Source organism: Ictalurus furcatus, chromosome 28 (assembly GCF_023375685.1).
Source record: "Ictalurus furcatus strain D&B chromosome 28, Billie_1.0, whole genome shotgun sequence".
NCBI lineage: Eukaryota > Metazoa > Chordata > Actinopteri > Siluriformes > Ictaluridae > Ictalurus > Ictalurus furcatus.
Genome location: NC_071282.1, coordinates 2,282,708 through 2,299,534, shown reverse-complemented (window position 1 = coordinate 2,299,534; position 16,827 = coordinate 2,282,708). Strand labels below are relative to the sequence as shown.

The 16,827-nt window shown below is 41.5% G+C and overlaps 1 protein-coding gene across 4 annotated transcripts in view; it reads left to right on the top strand.

The window, feature by feature from the left end:
* Nucleotides 1-16,827, top strand: part of LOC128603192 (spectrin beta chain, non-erythrocytic 1) — a 59,137-nt gene that overhangs the window by 18,173 nt on the left and 24,137 nt on the right. Inside the window, exon 1 of one of the 4 annotated variants that reach the window (XM_053617450.1) lies at nucleotides 183-937. The exons of 2 other annotated variants lie outside the window; for them this stretch is intronic. In XM_053617450.1, the coding sequence (XP_053473425.1) occupies nucleotides 832-937 (106 nt within the window). In that variant the 5' untranslated portion in view covers nucleotides 183-831. Of the gene's footprint in view, nucleotides 1-182; nucleotides 938-16,827 lie in introns of those variants that run through there. One more of the 4 variants, XM_053617452.1, reaches the window with a different exon arrangement.

Here is a 16,827-nt window from a genome sequence, read left to right as displayed (position 1 = left end):
TAATCCAGCTTCTGTTCCCCTCCTACACCTTTAGGAGATGGTTTAACCCACAAGTCCTCCCCCTCCCCCTCCCCCCTCTCTCGCTCGCTCGCTCGCTCTCTTGCTCGCTCGCTCGCTCGCTCGCTCTCTTTATTACTCCACCCCACACACCTTATGCAAATTCAGAGAGAGAGAGAGAGAGAGAGAGAGAGAGAGACAGTGTTCTCAGAAAGAGGGAGAGAGCAGAAGGCTTTGTTTACTTATGCAGCCCACCGTGGCTAGCTCAAACAAGGTGTGAGTGTGTACGCAAAACGCGCACACGCACGCATACTCATTTTGGAGGGAAGGCAGAAGCTTTGCACTTTGCTCAGGAGAGAAGAAAGCAGAGTATCCAGGTCTGTACAGGAGGAAGGAGCGAAGGAGGTGAAGTACAGAGGAACAGTCCGTTCTTTCTTTGTCCCTTTTGAGCTCATTTGATCCTCCTCTGGGTTTTATGCTGAAGAAAGGAAATTAGAGAAGAGCAGAGTGTTTGTGGGTTGTTTTTTTTTTTTTTTTCCTTTTTTTGGAGACGGCGTGGCGTGGCGTGTTGCACTCGGGTGAAACTCCAGCGCGCGCTGCTACCTGTGGACGTGTCACGCGAACCTGTGCACCATTTCTAAACTCTCTAAACCTGGACTTTTTATTTGTTGGAAACTTAACTTGGAAAGTTTTTCAGTTGGCAGCTGGCTGGCCAAGTCCTAGCATGTCCTGAACCCTCGCTGGCTTCTAACGGATCTGGTTATTCGTATCGGGAGCAAGTTAGTTAGTGAGCGACTGCACGTGCGAAAGGAGGGAAATAATCGAGAAAGAGAGATGGAGTACGGGCGGTTGGAGAGGGAGCCTTGTCTCTCTCCTGCTGCCTTCGTCAACCAGGTGCAATATTCGAACATCCTGGAGGGCCGTTTCAAACAGCTGCAAGGTAAGGCATGAGACAAACTGACTGACAAACATTTAAAAAAAAAAAAAAAACAACCAATAGAAACCCTCATAGAATTTGTAATGGTTATAATGGTAATTGTATTGGGTTTTAATGGTTATAATGGGAATTGTATTGGGTTTTAATGGGAATTATATTGGGTTTTAATGGTCACGATGGGAATTAAATTGGGTTTTCATGGTCATGATGGGAATTGTATTGGGTTTTAATGGTTATAATGGGAATTGTATTGGTTTTAATGGTCCCTGTGGGTGTCTAAGTGTAATTCATTGCCTTCTATTGCTGGCATGTTATGTCTAGTGGACACCATTTAAGGACCAACAGAACACCTTTTAACTTTTGTTAATGCTATTAATGATTAATTGATGGTTTGTAATGGTATTTGTAGTGGAAACCGTTTGAATTTCTGTGACGGTTTCTACAGTTTGTCTTTCAGCAGCGTAGCTCTCATTTAAAGAAAGTTTCTCTTGTTAAAACTAGCATCCAAGTTGAAAAAAAACCCCCCCAATTATGTTCAGTGACGTCAAAGAAACTAGCACAAGGTCTTAAAAAAAAAACTCTAGCAATAATCGGATTCAAAGTCTAAGAAACGATCATTCATCATAGAATCTAGCGGTCATCAACTTGGAAAGTAGCCCTCATGGAAGAAACTACCACGTGTCGAATTTCAAGAAATCAGCGCTCGTCAAAGTCTAACGAGCTAATGATCTCTGGTCAAAGTCAAATTCCCAGAAATTCGCACTCAACAAACAAACTTGCACGTGTTGCATGTTTAATTTAATTCATTCATTCATTTTACTTTCACGCTAAGAAACTTGGACTTGTCAAATAATCTAGTGCTCATAGTTCTAAAAAAACTCAGAAGTCAAAGAAATCTGCCATCGTCTTCAGATTCAATGAAACTTGTCCTCAACATACACGTGTCAGAGAAGCTAGTCATCAACTTTAGCTAGCGTTTGGATATGACTCCTTCACAGTCAATGAAACCGAGCTTTTTTTCTTTTTTAAAGCCCTAGGCGCTCGACAAGTTCTCAGGAACTTACACTGGTCGAAGGTTTTGCTAGTCGACCAGTCGAGCCCATATCCCGTATACCTCGTATCCTCTCGACGCTTTAGGCGTCCGACCTGCGGTACAGCACACACCCACCTTGCTAATCTAGTTCCAGTCGTCATTCTACTGCACACCATTGTACAGTATAGTGAAGAGTTTGGACTCTTATGATGATGCAACAGTGTGTAGTTGTGTGTGTGTGTGCGTGTGTTTGCTCATGTTGGGGTGTGTTAAGATTGAGAAAGGGAAGGTGACCTATATAAGGTCACGCCCCTTTACTCTGTCTCTCTCTCTGTGTGTTTGTGTGTGTGTGTGTGTTGAATGTGGCCTTGTTTCAGATATTTTAGGTTTTACCGCAGGCCTGTTGCCCCAGATCTTTCTCACCAGCACAAAAAAAGACAGGCATAAAGCAGAAAGATGCCATGTGGGGGTGTGTGTGTGTGTGTACATGCTTTTTAGTTCTTACTGGGGACCGAATTACAAAGAAGTACGGGTAGTTGGATACGAACAGCAGTTATCTGTATGCATTTAGTTAACACGCAGAACCTGCATGGCGGTTTTTGTTCAAAAGAGCTGACTAACACTGCTATCACTCACACCCTAAATGCTTTGCATACTTTACCTTTTAAATGATGTTGGGGTGTGTATTTGTGTGCAGTGTTATGAGGGTTCACACACTAGTACACACTCGGTATGCACTGCTATACCTCGCAGCAAAAGGAGAACGTTATCAGAACTTCTAGACACCAGTTCGACAGGTTTGAAGACGGCTGAGGTTACAGCGATGTCGCGGATAAAACGTTCCGTCTTGTTAAAAATTAGAGCAACATCACTTTTTTTTTCTTTTTTTATTTTACTGGAAAGAATATGCAAATTGTGATGGCCAGCAAACAAGGCCTTGCAAGGTCCCCACAATTACAGCAATGCCAGCCAAGGTATTTACGCTCCCCCACACAGGCAGCGTTGAATTACAAAACCTGTGAGGTCTTACATCGCCTCCAACGACGTGGTAACCAAATCCCCCTAAACACTACCTTTGCTTTCGACCAAGAGAGAGTCTGTGAAATGAAACCTTTTTTAAAAACACTGACACAGTCGAACAAATGCAGAGTTGTGGGGACTTTCTAAAAGGAAAAAAGGTGGGGAGCCTCTTTGTAAGACACCAGGTCCTTATAAGTATAGCAAGTTTTCAGACACGCATTTGTGTCAGAGTTTGAGGTCAGTTGAAAGGAAAAGTCCGTAATGTGTTGAAAGATGCATCAATTTGAGTAACATACCAGTGGTGACACACTCCGTACTTCAGCTGTGTGTGTTAGAGGTCATGGAAAGTGTGATTATCTTGTTTGTGTGCTAAGGGTTGGATAAAGACTCACGTAGTACATTCTTCATCGTTCCATCTGCTGTGTCTGCAGGGAAAGAGTGGCAATGACACACACACACACAGACTCGTGTTTTTTTCTTTGTGAGGACCTTCCATTAGCGAATTAATTCCAACTTAACCTTAGCCTCTTTTTAGTTTTTCATATAAAAGCTGTAAAACCACTGACATTTTTCATGAGGACCGGGTTATTACGAGCACATTTGACACCATCCTATCGTTACAAGGACATTCGGTTGTTTTTTTTCGTCCTCGCAAAACACTAAATACTCATGCACACGCGCACACACAAAGTTTGCGCCAGACAGATATTACCAAACTGCAAATCCCCAAGAGTTTACTCTTTCTGGTCACACATTGTTCCGGCGGTTCCAGTTTTCTTGCCAGTTCGCCTCATCACTCCAGTCGTCAGCTGTTTTATGCGTTCGCAATTACAGACTCGTAACTTTTATTTATTTATTTATTTTAAAGAGGACGACGTTAAACGCCACGTTACGCTCCACCGCCGGTACGCGTACTCAACGACACCCATGCGGAAACTCGTCTGAATTCCCGCTACTGCAAAAATTTTGCATGATTGAACTTGGAAATTTAGGGTAAAAGACACAATCTGTACTGTTCTGAAAGACACGATGCAGTCAAGTCTAAAAAAAAAAAAAAAAAAAACGAGTTTCTTAATGGCTTTACAGTAAATCGAGGAGAAAACTCTCTCTGAAGGTGATTCTGTACTTTAAAAACTATGTAAAATAAGCTCCTATTTCTATAGAGAATTCACTACAGTTTTCTGAAATGAATTACTTCCCAACAGTGGGTGTACTTGGTTAGAGAAACTGCTAGACGTTTGACACAAGAGGATTGTGTGTAGCCGAAAACAACATTTTCTTTATTTGCACCGGGTTTTTTTTCCCCATAAGTAAGCGTGTAAATGTAATTGCCCCTGTACTGTAGACGTAGCAGCTAATGGTACTGTTGGGGCGGTTTTCTTAGTCATCATACACCTGTAATTTCAGATCTCGCAACATTTTAATGTATTAATTACAAGTGTAGAATTAAGCTCTTGGTGGTGTTGAATAAAGTCGAAACCGCAGCCGAGGCTAAGCGAGGAACTATTTCTACAAATTTACAACAATCTCCTACACTCAGCATTTTGTAATTTAAGTTTATAATCAATCCATGATCACTAATTTGTCATCACACCTTTTGTTCACGATCACACCGGGTTGCTCGGACGTTCACGTAAACATGGTAATAGCAGTAATGGTTTCTGGGGTTGCATCATAGCACCAGTCGAAGATTTCTCACATACCTTCAGTCTGCCTCGGAGTTAACGTTAATGAGTACAAGTAAATAAGGAAGAATCCGGGAAGCAACGGCAGTGTATATACCTACACAGACGCATGTACAGTACACACACATCTATATACATAAACACATGTACGCACTTTTAAAGACGCACACACGGGTAATTTTAGTCAGGTAGCCCTTAGGCTGAATCCTTGTTGGGAAACCAGGTGACTGTCATTCTCAGACTGTGTGTGTGTTTGTTTTATATCAGAAATAGACAAGGTGTGTGTTGGTACATTTAAAAAAAAAAAATATATATATATATATATATATATATATATATATATATATATATATATATATATATATATATATATATATATTTAAAAAAAAAAGTCAGGTTCTCATTCTCCCTTCATCTTCTCACAATCAGTAATTTCTCACACTCTCTCCCTTGTACTCTTGCGGAGTTTTTCGCCTCAGCGTCTTAGAAACTCCAGAAAGTTTTGCACCCTGCAAAACAAACAAACTATTTATCAGTGAGGCTCATTAGCAAAAAGATGCTGCCTAAAAACGCTGACTTTGCAATCCACGGTTTTGCTGGGACAGAATAATCTACAACAATTAGCAAATAAAAACTGAATTTCTCTACGATTTAAGGTTGGCAAACAAGTTTCTCGATGGTTTTAGGTTGGATATAAATTAGCAAAAGTATTGCATTTGAACCCGAGTTTCTAGTTGGTTTAACGTTAGAGGAAAAATAAGCAAAGTAGTGAGTTTGAATCTGAATTTTGAATTTGATTTAAGGTTGTGTACTGCTCCTTTCAATGTGATGTGCCATGCCTACTGTGAATAACAGTATATTATAAATAAATAATTCTTTCTTTTCTAAACACATGGCTGAAGTACACAGGCCTGGACCTGATGTTGCGATGGCAGACCTGAATATTTCTAATATGATATCTGTAGCCTGTACTTGTGGATATGTATTTTTTTTTTTTATATATAACACTTTTGTAATAAACCAAATTTTCTGTTTTATAGATGATTGACAGCTGTGTAACCATAAAACCTGGCCGTGGGTATTTGGATAATGAGTGCAGTAAATTCTTGGTGTCATTTGCATGACAAAAATGCACTGAAATTTCACATCCAGGTGGCTCAGCGAACATTTAAAAAAAAAAAAAAAAAAATCGTAGTAGTAGAAAATAAATATAGCTTATTAAATGTAGCTAGAATTTGTAAATAGTCTGCACTTTTATATAGCGCTTTTATCCAAAGCGCTTTACACTGTGTCTCATTCACCCATTGACACTCACACAACAATGGTAGCAGAGCTGCCATGCAAGGCGCTAACTTGCCATCGGGAGGAACTCGGGGTTCAGTGTCTTGCTCGAGGACACTTCGGTATGTGGAGTCGTGTGGGCCGGGAATCGAACCCACTCAACTACCTGAGTCACATCCAACCAATTTGTGTAACTTGTTTCACGTGTACTTTTTGTCTTGTACACGCTATATAAGCTTCATATATTGTCTTTTGTACTTTGTATACGTGCAAGTTGTAGCGCAAAGGTGCAAAGCCTTCTCTATGCCCATTTTCTCCCAACTTTTATCCAAAGCTGAATGCGGATCATAAATATCAGGCCGGTGCGCCAGTTTGATTTGGTTCAGCTAGTGTTTTTTTTTTTTTTGCTTTTTACTTTGCAATGTTGAATTTTCCCTGCTTGAGATTTTCCGTGAAAAAAAAACAAAAACAAAACTGCAACAAAATTTAATCATCCGGAACTAGAAACGATATCCTAAAAATGTTATGATATCCTTATGTCAGAATAACTCCGTCTGCTATCAGTCTGTTACACAACAAAGTTCTGAAGTACACTTTCACAGAATATTTACTCGTTCTGTAGCCCACATTCTGTACAGTGTAACTGATAAAGGGTGTGTGTGTGTGTGTGTGTGTGTGTGTGTGTGAAGATCCAGAAGGTCGTCCACCTCCGTGTTAACCACCCTTGAAATGAAAACGGCATCCCTCCTTGTTTTCCTGAACATTTCACAGAATGCGGTGGAACGCCGATCTCCGGAACTCCCGAGGCTTAGAGAGGGGAAGGAATGTCATTTCAGATTAGGTTTTTGTAGAACATTGTTATCGGTATGAACAGTAATTATATCCAGAATTTGTACTAATTGAAGTTTAATGAATAGACAAAAAGTAAATTTAGATAAAGGTAACGTGGTATAAGCTCAGTACAGGGAGTACACAAAGTAGAATTAATTCTAGTTGATTATCGTTTGAAGTTTGAATGGTATTGCTAGAGATGGTTTAGAAAGTTCGTTAAGTTGACGGAGTAGGGCTGGTAGCTTACACAGCCCGTTTTGCAGATGCGCTAGTCGGGAACAGGTCGTACCCTGCTGTCACTGTTTAAAAGATTTTCAAGGACAAATGCGTGTTTACTTACAGCAGCTGAGTAGGCAAGAGTGCAGGTAACCGATGTGTTCCTGTAAAAGTGTTTTAACTACAGTAACGCTCCCGTGTCTAAATAGATTTTTTTTTTTTTTTTTTTTTTTAAACCAAACAAAACAGGTCAGTTAAAAAAAAAAAAAAAGAGAATCAGTAAATAACTGGACATCAAATTAACTAGTAGAAGAGACGTACATTTTCGACCTACCCGATTTTGGGCCGATCATTTTATATCATCCATCTATCCATTTTCTGTACCGCTTATCCTACGCAGGGTCGCGGGGAGCCTGGAGCCTATCCCAGGGAACTCGGGGGGGATGGCAAGGGTGACACCCAAGACGAGGTGCCAAACCATTGCAGGGCGCGCACACACTCCCATTCACACACTATGGATAATTTGGAAATGCCAGTGAGCCTACAGCTCATGTCCTACGGCTGGGGGGGGTACCGGAGTACCCAGGGGAAACCCCTGAAGCACGGGGAGAACGGGTGAACCCCCAACCCTGGAAGTGCGAGGCAAACATGCGAACCACTAAGCCATCGTCCCTGCCCCCCCCCCCCCCATATATATATATATATATATATATATATATATATATATATATATATATATATATATATATATATATATATATATATATGATGTATATCAATATTTGGACCTAGACCAAAAGGACTTCCATTCTCGTATCTCATGAAGGTACCAATGCCAAGAACCTTCGAGTGAGTGATTTTTAAAAGTCTACGTTTCTGTCTACAGTATCGACAGACGTCCTTATCCAGAGGGATATACAGATGTGCTTGTAGTCTCCAACAGGAAACGTCCTCGTGCTAGAATAAATATTATAGGGTCTTAGAAAACTATCAAGCTAACTCCGTTAGAGACTAGATGGTACTCTTGAGACGGTAACGCTGGGAAAAACAGTACACGTCAATGATTAATTTATTTCCCCAATTTGGCCTTGCCAATTCCTACCCGCTAGCGAACTCTAACCCCTGTCATACCAGCTAGGGAGGGTAAAAGCTAAAAAAAGAAGGTGCCTCCTCTGAGATATCATCTTTCCCGCATCTTCACCGCTTTTTTCCAAACTGCTGCTCACGCTACGTCACAGGGCAGTGTAGCACATTCAGAGGAAAGTGCCATCTGCCCTCTTCCGCATACATAAGCTCTCGGATGCCTGCAATTGTCTAGTGTCTCTCTGATTGACATGGGAGAGAGATTGAATGCCTACCACTGCATGCCTCCCATCCAGAGAGCATGACCAGTTGTGCTCACTTGGACTCCAGCCATGGATCGTTGGAATTGTTGGAATTCAAATTCGAGATGGGGCGAGCGTTTTTCTGTTGTGTCATTCAAGAACCAAGGGTTTTTTTGGGGTTTTTTAAATAAAATTTTGATTAATATTCACTGCTAATTTAAGCACTTGGTGAAAAGAAAACCAGTCTACAGTCTGGATTTGAAGACGACCAGAAGACATTTCCTTCCATCACCTGGGTTCCAGTACGGAGAAAAGTTTCGACGCGGACACGTGCTTTCCTTTTATTTTGATCTAGTCTGAACGGTAAACATGACCCGTGTAACCAGAGAACCTTCGCAAACGATGCCCGTGCGGTGGATTCATCACACCCTTGTAGTAGAGACAGCATGATTTGACCTCGCCCCCTGACCTGCTGCAGGTATTCAGGAACATGGTGTCATGGAGGTTGTAGATGGGAATATTTTGTTCTTTTGCTTTATTCAGCAGTACACACAGACATGTGTACATTTGACTCTCTCTGTATAAACGTGACACTTGTGTATGTGCATGTTTTTAAACCTGTAGATCTGACTACTACAGAGACATTTACACTTACGGTTTTTGGCAGGCGACTTGCAAGTATCTCATTTATATAACCGAGCAGTTGAGGGTTAAGGGCTTTGCTCAGTGGCAGCTTGGTGGCGCTGGTATTTGAACTAATGACCTTCCGATCAGTAGTCTGACGTTTTAACCTCTGCCCCGGAGACCGCTCTGTTTTGACAGTGCTGCACTTTTGTTTTTGGCAACATACCAATAGTGTCCCAATCTCAGGGAAAATGGGTACGCCAACGTTCCTCTTTCTCAGCCCGGACGCCCGGGCCAAAAGTTTCTGGGTTATTCGTTTTTAATTCGTAGTCGCCCTTTGGACTGGACATCATGTTTAAATGCAATACATAATTCAGTGTGAATTATGAACCATGTTAGTCTTGATTGAACTTGTGAAGCACCTTAAATACTATGTAGATCTATGTTACTATAGCAACTATGTGAAAATGTGATGAAACCAAATTTGGCCTCTTGTAATTAGTGGTAGAAATTTCCAGATTTTCTGTTTTTATTTATTTATTTGTTTGTTTATTTATTTATTTATTTATTTATTTTATTCATAGTTGCCGTATAATTGAAATAGGTTCAACGACGAGAAGTAAAACCACTACTGTGGAAACACGGAGGAAAATTTAAGATGCAAGCCAAACTCGAACGATATCAGAACACCGCATCTCGTAGCTGAAACGTTGGCTAATGGCTTAATGACTTTATGGTGCAAACATGATGTGCTAGATGCAATCCTCAATTTCTGTTATATCGTAAACGGTGAAGACGTAAACGAAGCACGCTTGTGGTTAAGTGTGGAGTCACGATTGCACACACGTGCACACACACACACACACACACAGCACAAGAAGAAAGTAATATGGCTGTGATGTAACTTCCTCTCTCTAGACATTGCAAAGCTTTCTGTATCAAACACAACCACCACCACGTTGGAGGCAACTAGTCAGATTATTACTGCTCCTCGTTAGACCCTGAGAGAGGTTCACAATCAGACCAATTTTAGAGAACACTGAACATGCAAAAGTGTGTACGTAGCATATAGTGGCTTAATTTTATTTATTTATTTATTTTTAAATGGTCACTTAATTAATAACTAGAGATAATATATATAATATTGTGTGTGTGGGTTAACATGTAGCTTAGTAGCTGAACGTTTCGCAAGTCAAGTCTGGCCCAGGCTTTACGTAATGGGGAGGTTCTTCCACTTCAAAGCTCCGTCACATTCCTGCACCGCCGCTTTGGAAGCCTGAACACATTAGACAGACAAGCGTTTAAAACACAGACAAAACATCTTAAATTAACGATTCGAAAAACGCATCGCAGCTAGCGTGACGTCAGGATGTCGAGGTTTCCGGGTGTACAGGTGTTAAACCTCCCCGCTAAACACACACTCACTAGTGTTGCGACACCTTTACTGACAAGAATCCAGATCAATACATCTGTAATGTTTACTCAGTTAACGCTTATAATTTAACTCTTCTTCGGTTCACTTGTTTAGCTTAGAACAGTTTATTATACTAACTATATTTCCACAAACTTGTACAAACACACACTCCTTTATTCTAACTTTATATTACTGTATTAGGGTATTTGGCTCACTACGTGTTTGTATACTGCGGCAATTGTTTAGACCATTTGAATACTTTAATACTTTAACGTGGATGTGTATTTAGTTCATGAGTAAATTTCTAATAACTGTCTTAACATAGAAATGTTTTTCGTTTGTGAATAAATTTCTCACTTGTACTACTTTAGCTCGTCTCTGTCGATGTATTTCAAACATACAGCCGTTTTAGAACATTATATTGATTTGTTAGCTTTGAAATTTATTCAGCTGATCCATTTTCTACTTTAGCTTGTTTTTATTACTATGTTGCAGCATTATATGTTTAACAACATTATATCACTAGGTTAACGTTGAAATGTATTTAGCTTATGAATGAAATTCAAAATTTTTACTATGTTAGCATGTTTTTATTACTGCATTATAGAATTGCAGCTTTTTATAGCAATATTATATTACTATATTATATATAAAACTTAATTTTTTTTTTTACCTTGAATCAAAATTTTCACTGCTAATTTCATTTACAAACATTTACTTAATTAGTTGATTGTATTACTGGGTTGTAACTTCACCATCTTACAGTACTGTGTTAACTTAAAAATATCCTATTAACGTCTTTTGTTTTTGATTTTGCTGTACGTTTTCAAACATGGCTGGAACCACGTACGTGCCGTTAGCAGGCCTGTGCTTACTTTTTTTTTTGTTTTGTTTTGTCTTGTTAAATCCTTGAAGGAAAAGCCTTTTGTTAGTAGCAGACTGGTACAATGACTCAAGCCCACGGCGTTGTGAGCTAACGAACTTGTTTACCCACTTGCTTGCAAGCTAGTCATATATACTGCACATTTATAACACTATCTCTGTATCGAATACCTGCGAGGTCTAAAAGTCGAGCTTGACTTTGATCAGGAAACACTAGTACACAGTGTTACTCGGTTAATTTAACCACAAATTTCAAACCTGGGCGAATTCTCTCACATCGAATCTTTCTCACATTTCTTTCAAATTCCGTTACGCTGCCGTACATTTTGTTTAAACACTCACATGTGTGAACTCCTCGCAAACAAAGTTAATTATTGTCCCTAAAGGACCAGCATCTGGTATTACCTCGCTGCATTCTTCTGCGCGTTAAGAGTCGCCTCGTCTCTTCTGGACAGTCGGGGGGGGAGTTTGGACTTGTATTATTTAATGAAGAGTAATAGAATCAAGTTTGAGAACTGTATTTGAGATTTGGTTTTGATGGTGGTTCTGAGAAAAAAACCCAAAACAATCTTTGTTTTAACACCAGACTGTTGCTCAACCCATGAGAAGACTTTATCCTGTGGCCGAAAATCTCTAAACCCATTTACCCATCATGCCCTAGCAGCAGGGAGTCGGTTAATGACACTTGGCTGTAACTCAGGCGCCGGCGATTGATGACTTCAGTGAAGCAATTACTGAAGCTGACATGCCCACAGGCAACTCCGAGACACACACACACACACACAGACCCAGATAGGGTGGGGAGGAGGGAGGAGGCCTGAATAGCAAGGGGTTAAATTAGACTGATGAAAGACTAGCATATAGTTTGTAGAGGAACAGACACGACAATAATCACACTAACAGGTGTAAGAGTGCAGTGTTAACGCCCAAGCAATTTCTGGAATTTGCAGGTGTAAGGATCTGAGAGACTTTGACCAAGGGCCAGATTGTGATGTCTAGACGACTGGGTCAGAGCCTGTACAAAACGGCAGGTCTTGTAGGGTGTTCCCGGTATTCAGGGGTCAGTACCTACCAAACCGTGGTCCGAGGAAGGACAACTGGTGACCTTGACCAGGCTCATCGATACGCATGTGAAACGAAGGCTAGCCCGTCTGGTCCGATCCCACAGAAGAGTTACTGTAGCACAAACTGCTGAAAACACGTTAACGCTGGCTCTGACCACCACCGAAAGCTCCTACAATGGGGACGTGAGCATGAGAACTGGACCATGGAGAAGTGTAAGAAGGTGGGCTGATCTGATGAATCATGTTGTCTTTTACATCATGTGGACGGCCAGGTGTGTGCGTCACTTATCTGTGGAAGACATGGCACCAGGATGCACTATGGGAAGAAGGCGAGCCGGTGGAGGCAGTGTGATGCTCTGGGCGATGTTCCTGTTGCAGACCCTATTCAGTGCACCCCTTCGTAACGGTATTCCCTAACGTCAGCAGGATAATGGTCCCTGACGCACTGCAAAAATTATCCAGGTACGGTTCGAGGAACATGACAAAGAGATCAAGGTGTTGACTCGGCCTCTAAATTCCCCAGATCTCGAGCCGATCTAGCGTCTGTGGGACGTTCTGGACAAACAAGTCCGATCCACGCAGGCCCTGCCTCACAACTTACAGTACTTAAAGGATCTGGTGCTAACGTCTCGGTGGGAGATACCACAGCACACCTTCAGAGGTCTTGGGGAGTCCAGGCCTCGACAGGTCAGACCTGTTTTAGTGGCACGAGGAGAGGTGGAATTATACAGTAGTGCTATTTTTATAACGTACGTCTTCGATTGTACGTGTAAAATACTGTTTAGCCAGAACGTTCGGGAAAGTGTGTTTCGATGTTCAGCTAAATGTAGGACAGGACCTTATTAAAATCGGTGTGTGTGTGTCAATCACAGTTCATGCCTTTCCTTCCTCTATCCATACGGGACCTCTCGGTTGAAGTGATGTGCTGGTCACGTGTGCAGATCGCCTCGTTACTGCTCGTTTTATTTTTGAAGAAGGCGTCAGTCGGACTCAGGCACGAGAATCATTTCGGTTTGTTACAGGAGCGACTGGAATTTATTCTGGTGACGATCTCCCATAAGATAATACCCACGGTGCTGCTGAACGTATTTAGTGAATATTTCAGGAGTGTGTGCTGCGTGAGTGAAGAGTCACAGAGTGCCCTTGTGTGAGTGCACTAGATAAATCCCGACACTTCCATTTGTAGCAGTCCTGGTTTTGCATTTCAGCTTTGGTGTGTGTGTGTGTGTGTGTGTGTGTGTGTGTGTGTGTGTGTTGCGGCTTCTTTGAGGTTACAAACACACCAAACACACGCGATGACGAGTCTTGGAACATCTTGGGTCACAGTCATAAGACCAGTAAGCCACATGCACGCCCACACGGGGACACACACACACGGGCAGAAGCAACATGTCTGCCTATCTGTTTACCAACAAAATGCTGGGATTACTGTCTTTTACTTGTTTTCAGAGATTATAGAAGAGACATGCATATGCATGCATACACACACACACACACACACACACTAACACACACACACACATCCCTACTTAACTGGCCATCAGGGATCTAGTGATAAAAGGCTGCAGGATTACGTCGTTTAAGCCTATTTTCATGCTGTGCCTGGATTATTCAGCACACACACACACATATGCACGCATGCGTGCACACACACACACTGACTGTTTAACTTGGTCGCTTGACTGCACACTTACTTTTCATCAGTATCCTGTGTGTGTGTATGTGTGTTGGAAACAGATCCTGTTGTATGTTACCAGTTTCATTCTTGCACCATGCAACTATGTGGTTGCAAACACCTACGTGACCTTCCTTCTCTCTCTCTCTCTCTCTCTCTCTCTCTCTCTCTTTCTCTCTCCCTCTCTCTCTCTCCCTCACACGCGCACACGCGCACACACACACCCCTCAGGGAAGCTTCCCTGTCCCAACATGACCATCTTGCAGAGGAATGCGTGTACACACACACACACACACACACACACACACACACACACACACAAGCTTAAATTGCACAGGAGATGACGTGATCTCTGACAGCAAGGTGTTGATAAACACACACACACACACACACACACCCAGACACTTGCACACACAATAATGCAGTAATCTTCCTGTTTCTTAACCATTGACACCAACAAAGAAGCACATATGAGTGTGTGTGTGTGTGTGAGAGAGAGAGAGAGAGAGAGGGAGAGTGATTAGTAAGGTGTAATCAGCATCTTTAGCCTGTCTTGCTTCTTTGTGGAAACACCTTTCATGTCGGGGCCTGCAATGAGCTAAACGCTGTCGAGCGCTACACACACACACACACACACACACACACACACACACACACACACACGAGTAACATCTGCCTGTGTGTGTGTTAGTGGGTGGAGTGTGTTTACAGCACAGGAAAAGCCTCTATTTTCACACTTCCTCTGGCAACTATTAAGAAAAGATCTCGATTTCTTTTTGTTTTTTTGTTTTTCAAAACAGGAGGGGCGTTAGGACCATGAAGATTGTGCAAATGTATTCACACACACAGTTTTATCTGATGCACTGCACAATGTTTTTTTTATTATTATTTTTTTATCCCCAATTCCCCCCAAACACACACACACACACACCCCCTTTACACCATCCACAACCTCGGTTTCCCAAAGATGTTACCATAGCAACTGTTATTAAAATTAACTAGCTTTTTAGCTGCATTGCCAGTGCATATGTCTGTACAAGGTCCTCATAAGGATAGAATGACAAACGTGTGTGTGTGTGTGTGTGTGTGTGTGTGTACAGTGTAAATGTTGACCGCAAATATTCAGCAATTCCAATTATACATTAACCAGGAAAGACCAGCATCTGTCAGCCATGCGCGCACACACACACACACACACACACACACACACACACACACACACTCTTACTTACTAGGCTTCTATGTAAATCTGTAGGACTTTGTGTCATTGTTTATACGAGTAATCCGTGTGTAATTTTGAAGTGAAGTTTTTTTTGTGCTTATCTTGTGGAAAACTACTCGAATCTGCGAAATCGCAATTGCACAAAATACTTCCGCACGGTCGCGGTGATGCTTGTCAGTAAACGAGACCTTTTAGTTGTACTCGCGGTCGACGCACGTGAATCGAAGAGGGCTTCGGCTGACACGCCTCGGCCCGTACCTGCGACGATGTAAAAAATATTTCCTCCGAAAATCGCGCCGTTTGCGTGGTTTCGCGGTCATTTCTGCGATCGTGAAATTGCTGAGGGACGGACATTCCTGAAGCTGTCGCTAGTTAGCCGTAGTTACCGCGGTTTCCCCGGGTTCCTCTGCGAGCTTAGCATCATCTTGTACTTTTCCTTTCGCAGTTTTAAATAGTCGAAAGAGTTTTAACGTTTCTACGTTTTTACCCTGAGCGAAGAATTGAAAGTTCTGCTTTTTACCAGAGTATTGATTTCGGTTTATTTTGCTCAAGGAAAGAATTGAGCTGTTTTTTAAAAATTTTTTTAATTTTTTTTTTTTTTAATTGCCTCAGATCACCAGTGATATTTGTGAGTTGATCGTGCGTGACGTGCTCGTTTTGAAGGGATGTATTGGGCTGGAACTAGCTGTTGTGGAAAAACTGCCCGATTAATCGTGATGGTCTGTAACTTTAGACGTCATGAAGCTGCTCAACTTCTGATCCTAGAACTAGTGTAATGAAGTAGATGTCTTTATTATCGAGTTTAATGAAGTCACGCTGCATTAAGTAGTCACAGTTGTGCGGCTGTGTGTGTAAGAAATATGCTAATTTTATAACATTTTTTATTATTATTATTATTATTATTATTATTATTATTACTGTATTAATTATTTTCATATTCAGCTGAGAGAGGGAATGTTTACAGAAACAGTTAAACTAGAGACGATTTTGTGTATTTGAATAGCAGGCAGTTTTTGTGTGTGTGTGTGTGTGTGTGTGTGTGTGTGTGTGTGTGTGTGTGAGAGACCCACTGACATTATGTCTGTGTTGCATTATCTAACAGTCATCCTGCATTTGCATTGTAAAGCAGCACAACGTCAAGATAGAAACAACTGTGTGTGTGTGTGTAAGAGAGTCCCCACAATGATGGAATATCAAATGTCTTTACACTCACCTGGTCCTCAGAAAAAAGGTGCTTATTTTGAAACATTAAACCATCCAACATATTTTCTTTGTGTGTGTCCTTCTGGAATGCTCAAGACTTCCTTATTGCAAAACACAGGTCCTCCATCCTGATAGCACGCTCACACACACACACACACACACTCTTGCGTCTCCCGTAGTAGTTTGTTCAGTCGGGCCACATTGCAAAAATTCTTTGTGTCGTAATAATGGCCTGTTCTTTGTGTGTGTGTGTGTGTGTGTGTGTGTGTGTGTGGGGTGTCTGTTTACATCTAAAGCCAGTTACAGGTTAAAGACATCAGATTCCTCCAGTAAAGCCACAAGAGGCCGCATGCTGATATCTCTCTGATCTCCTACGCTTTTATTACAGCTGAAGATGGAGTGAAGATCATCTTACCAA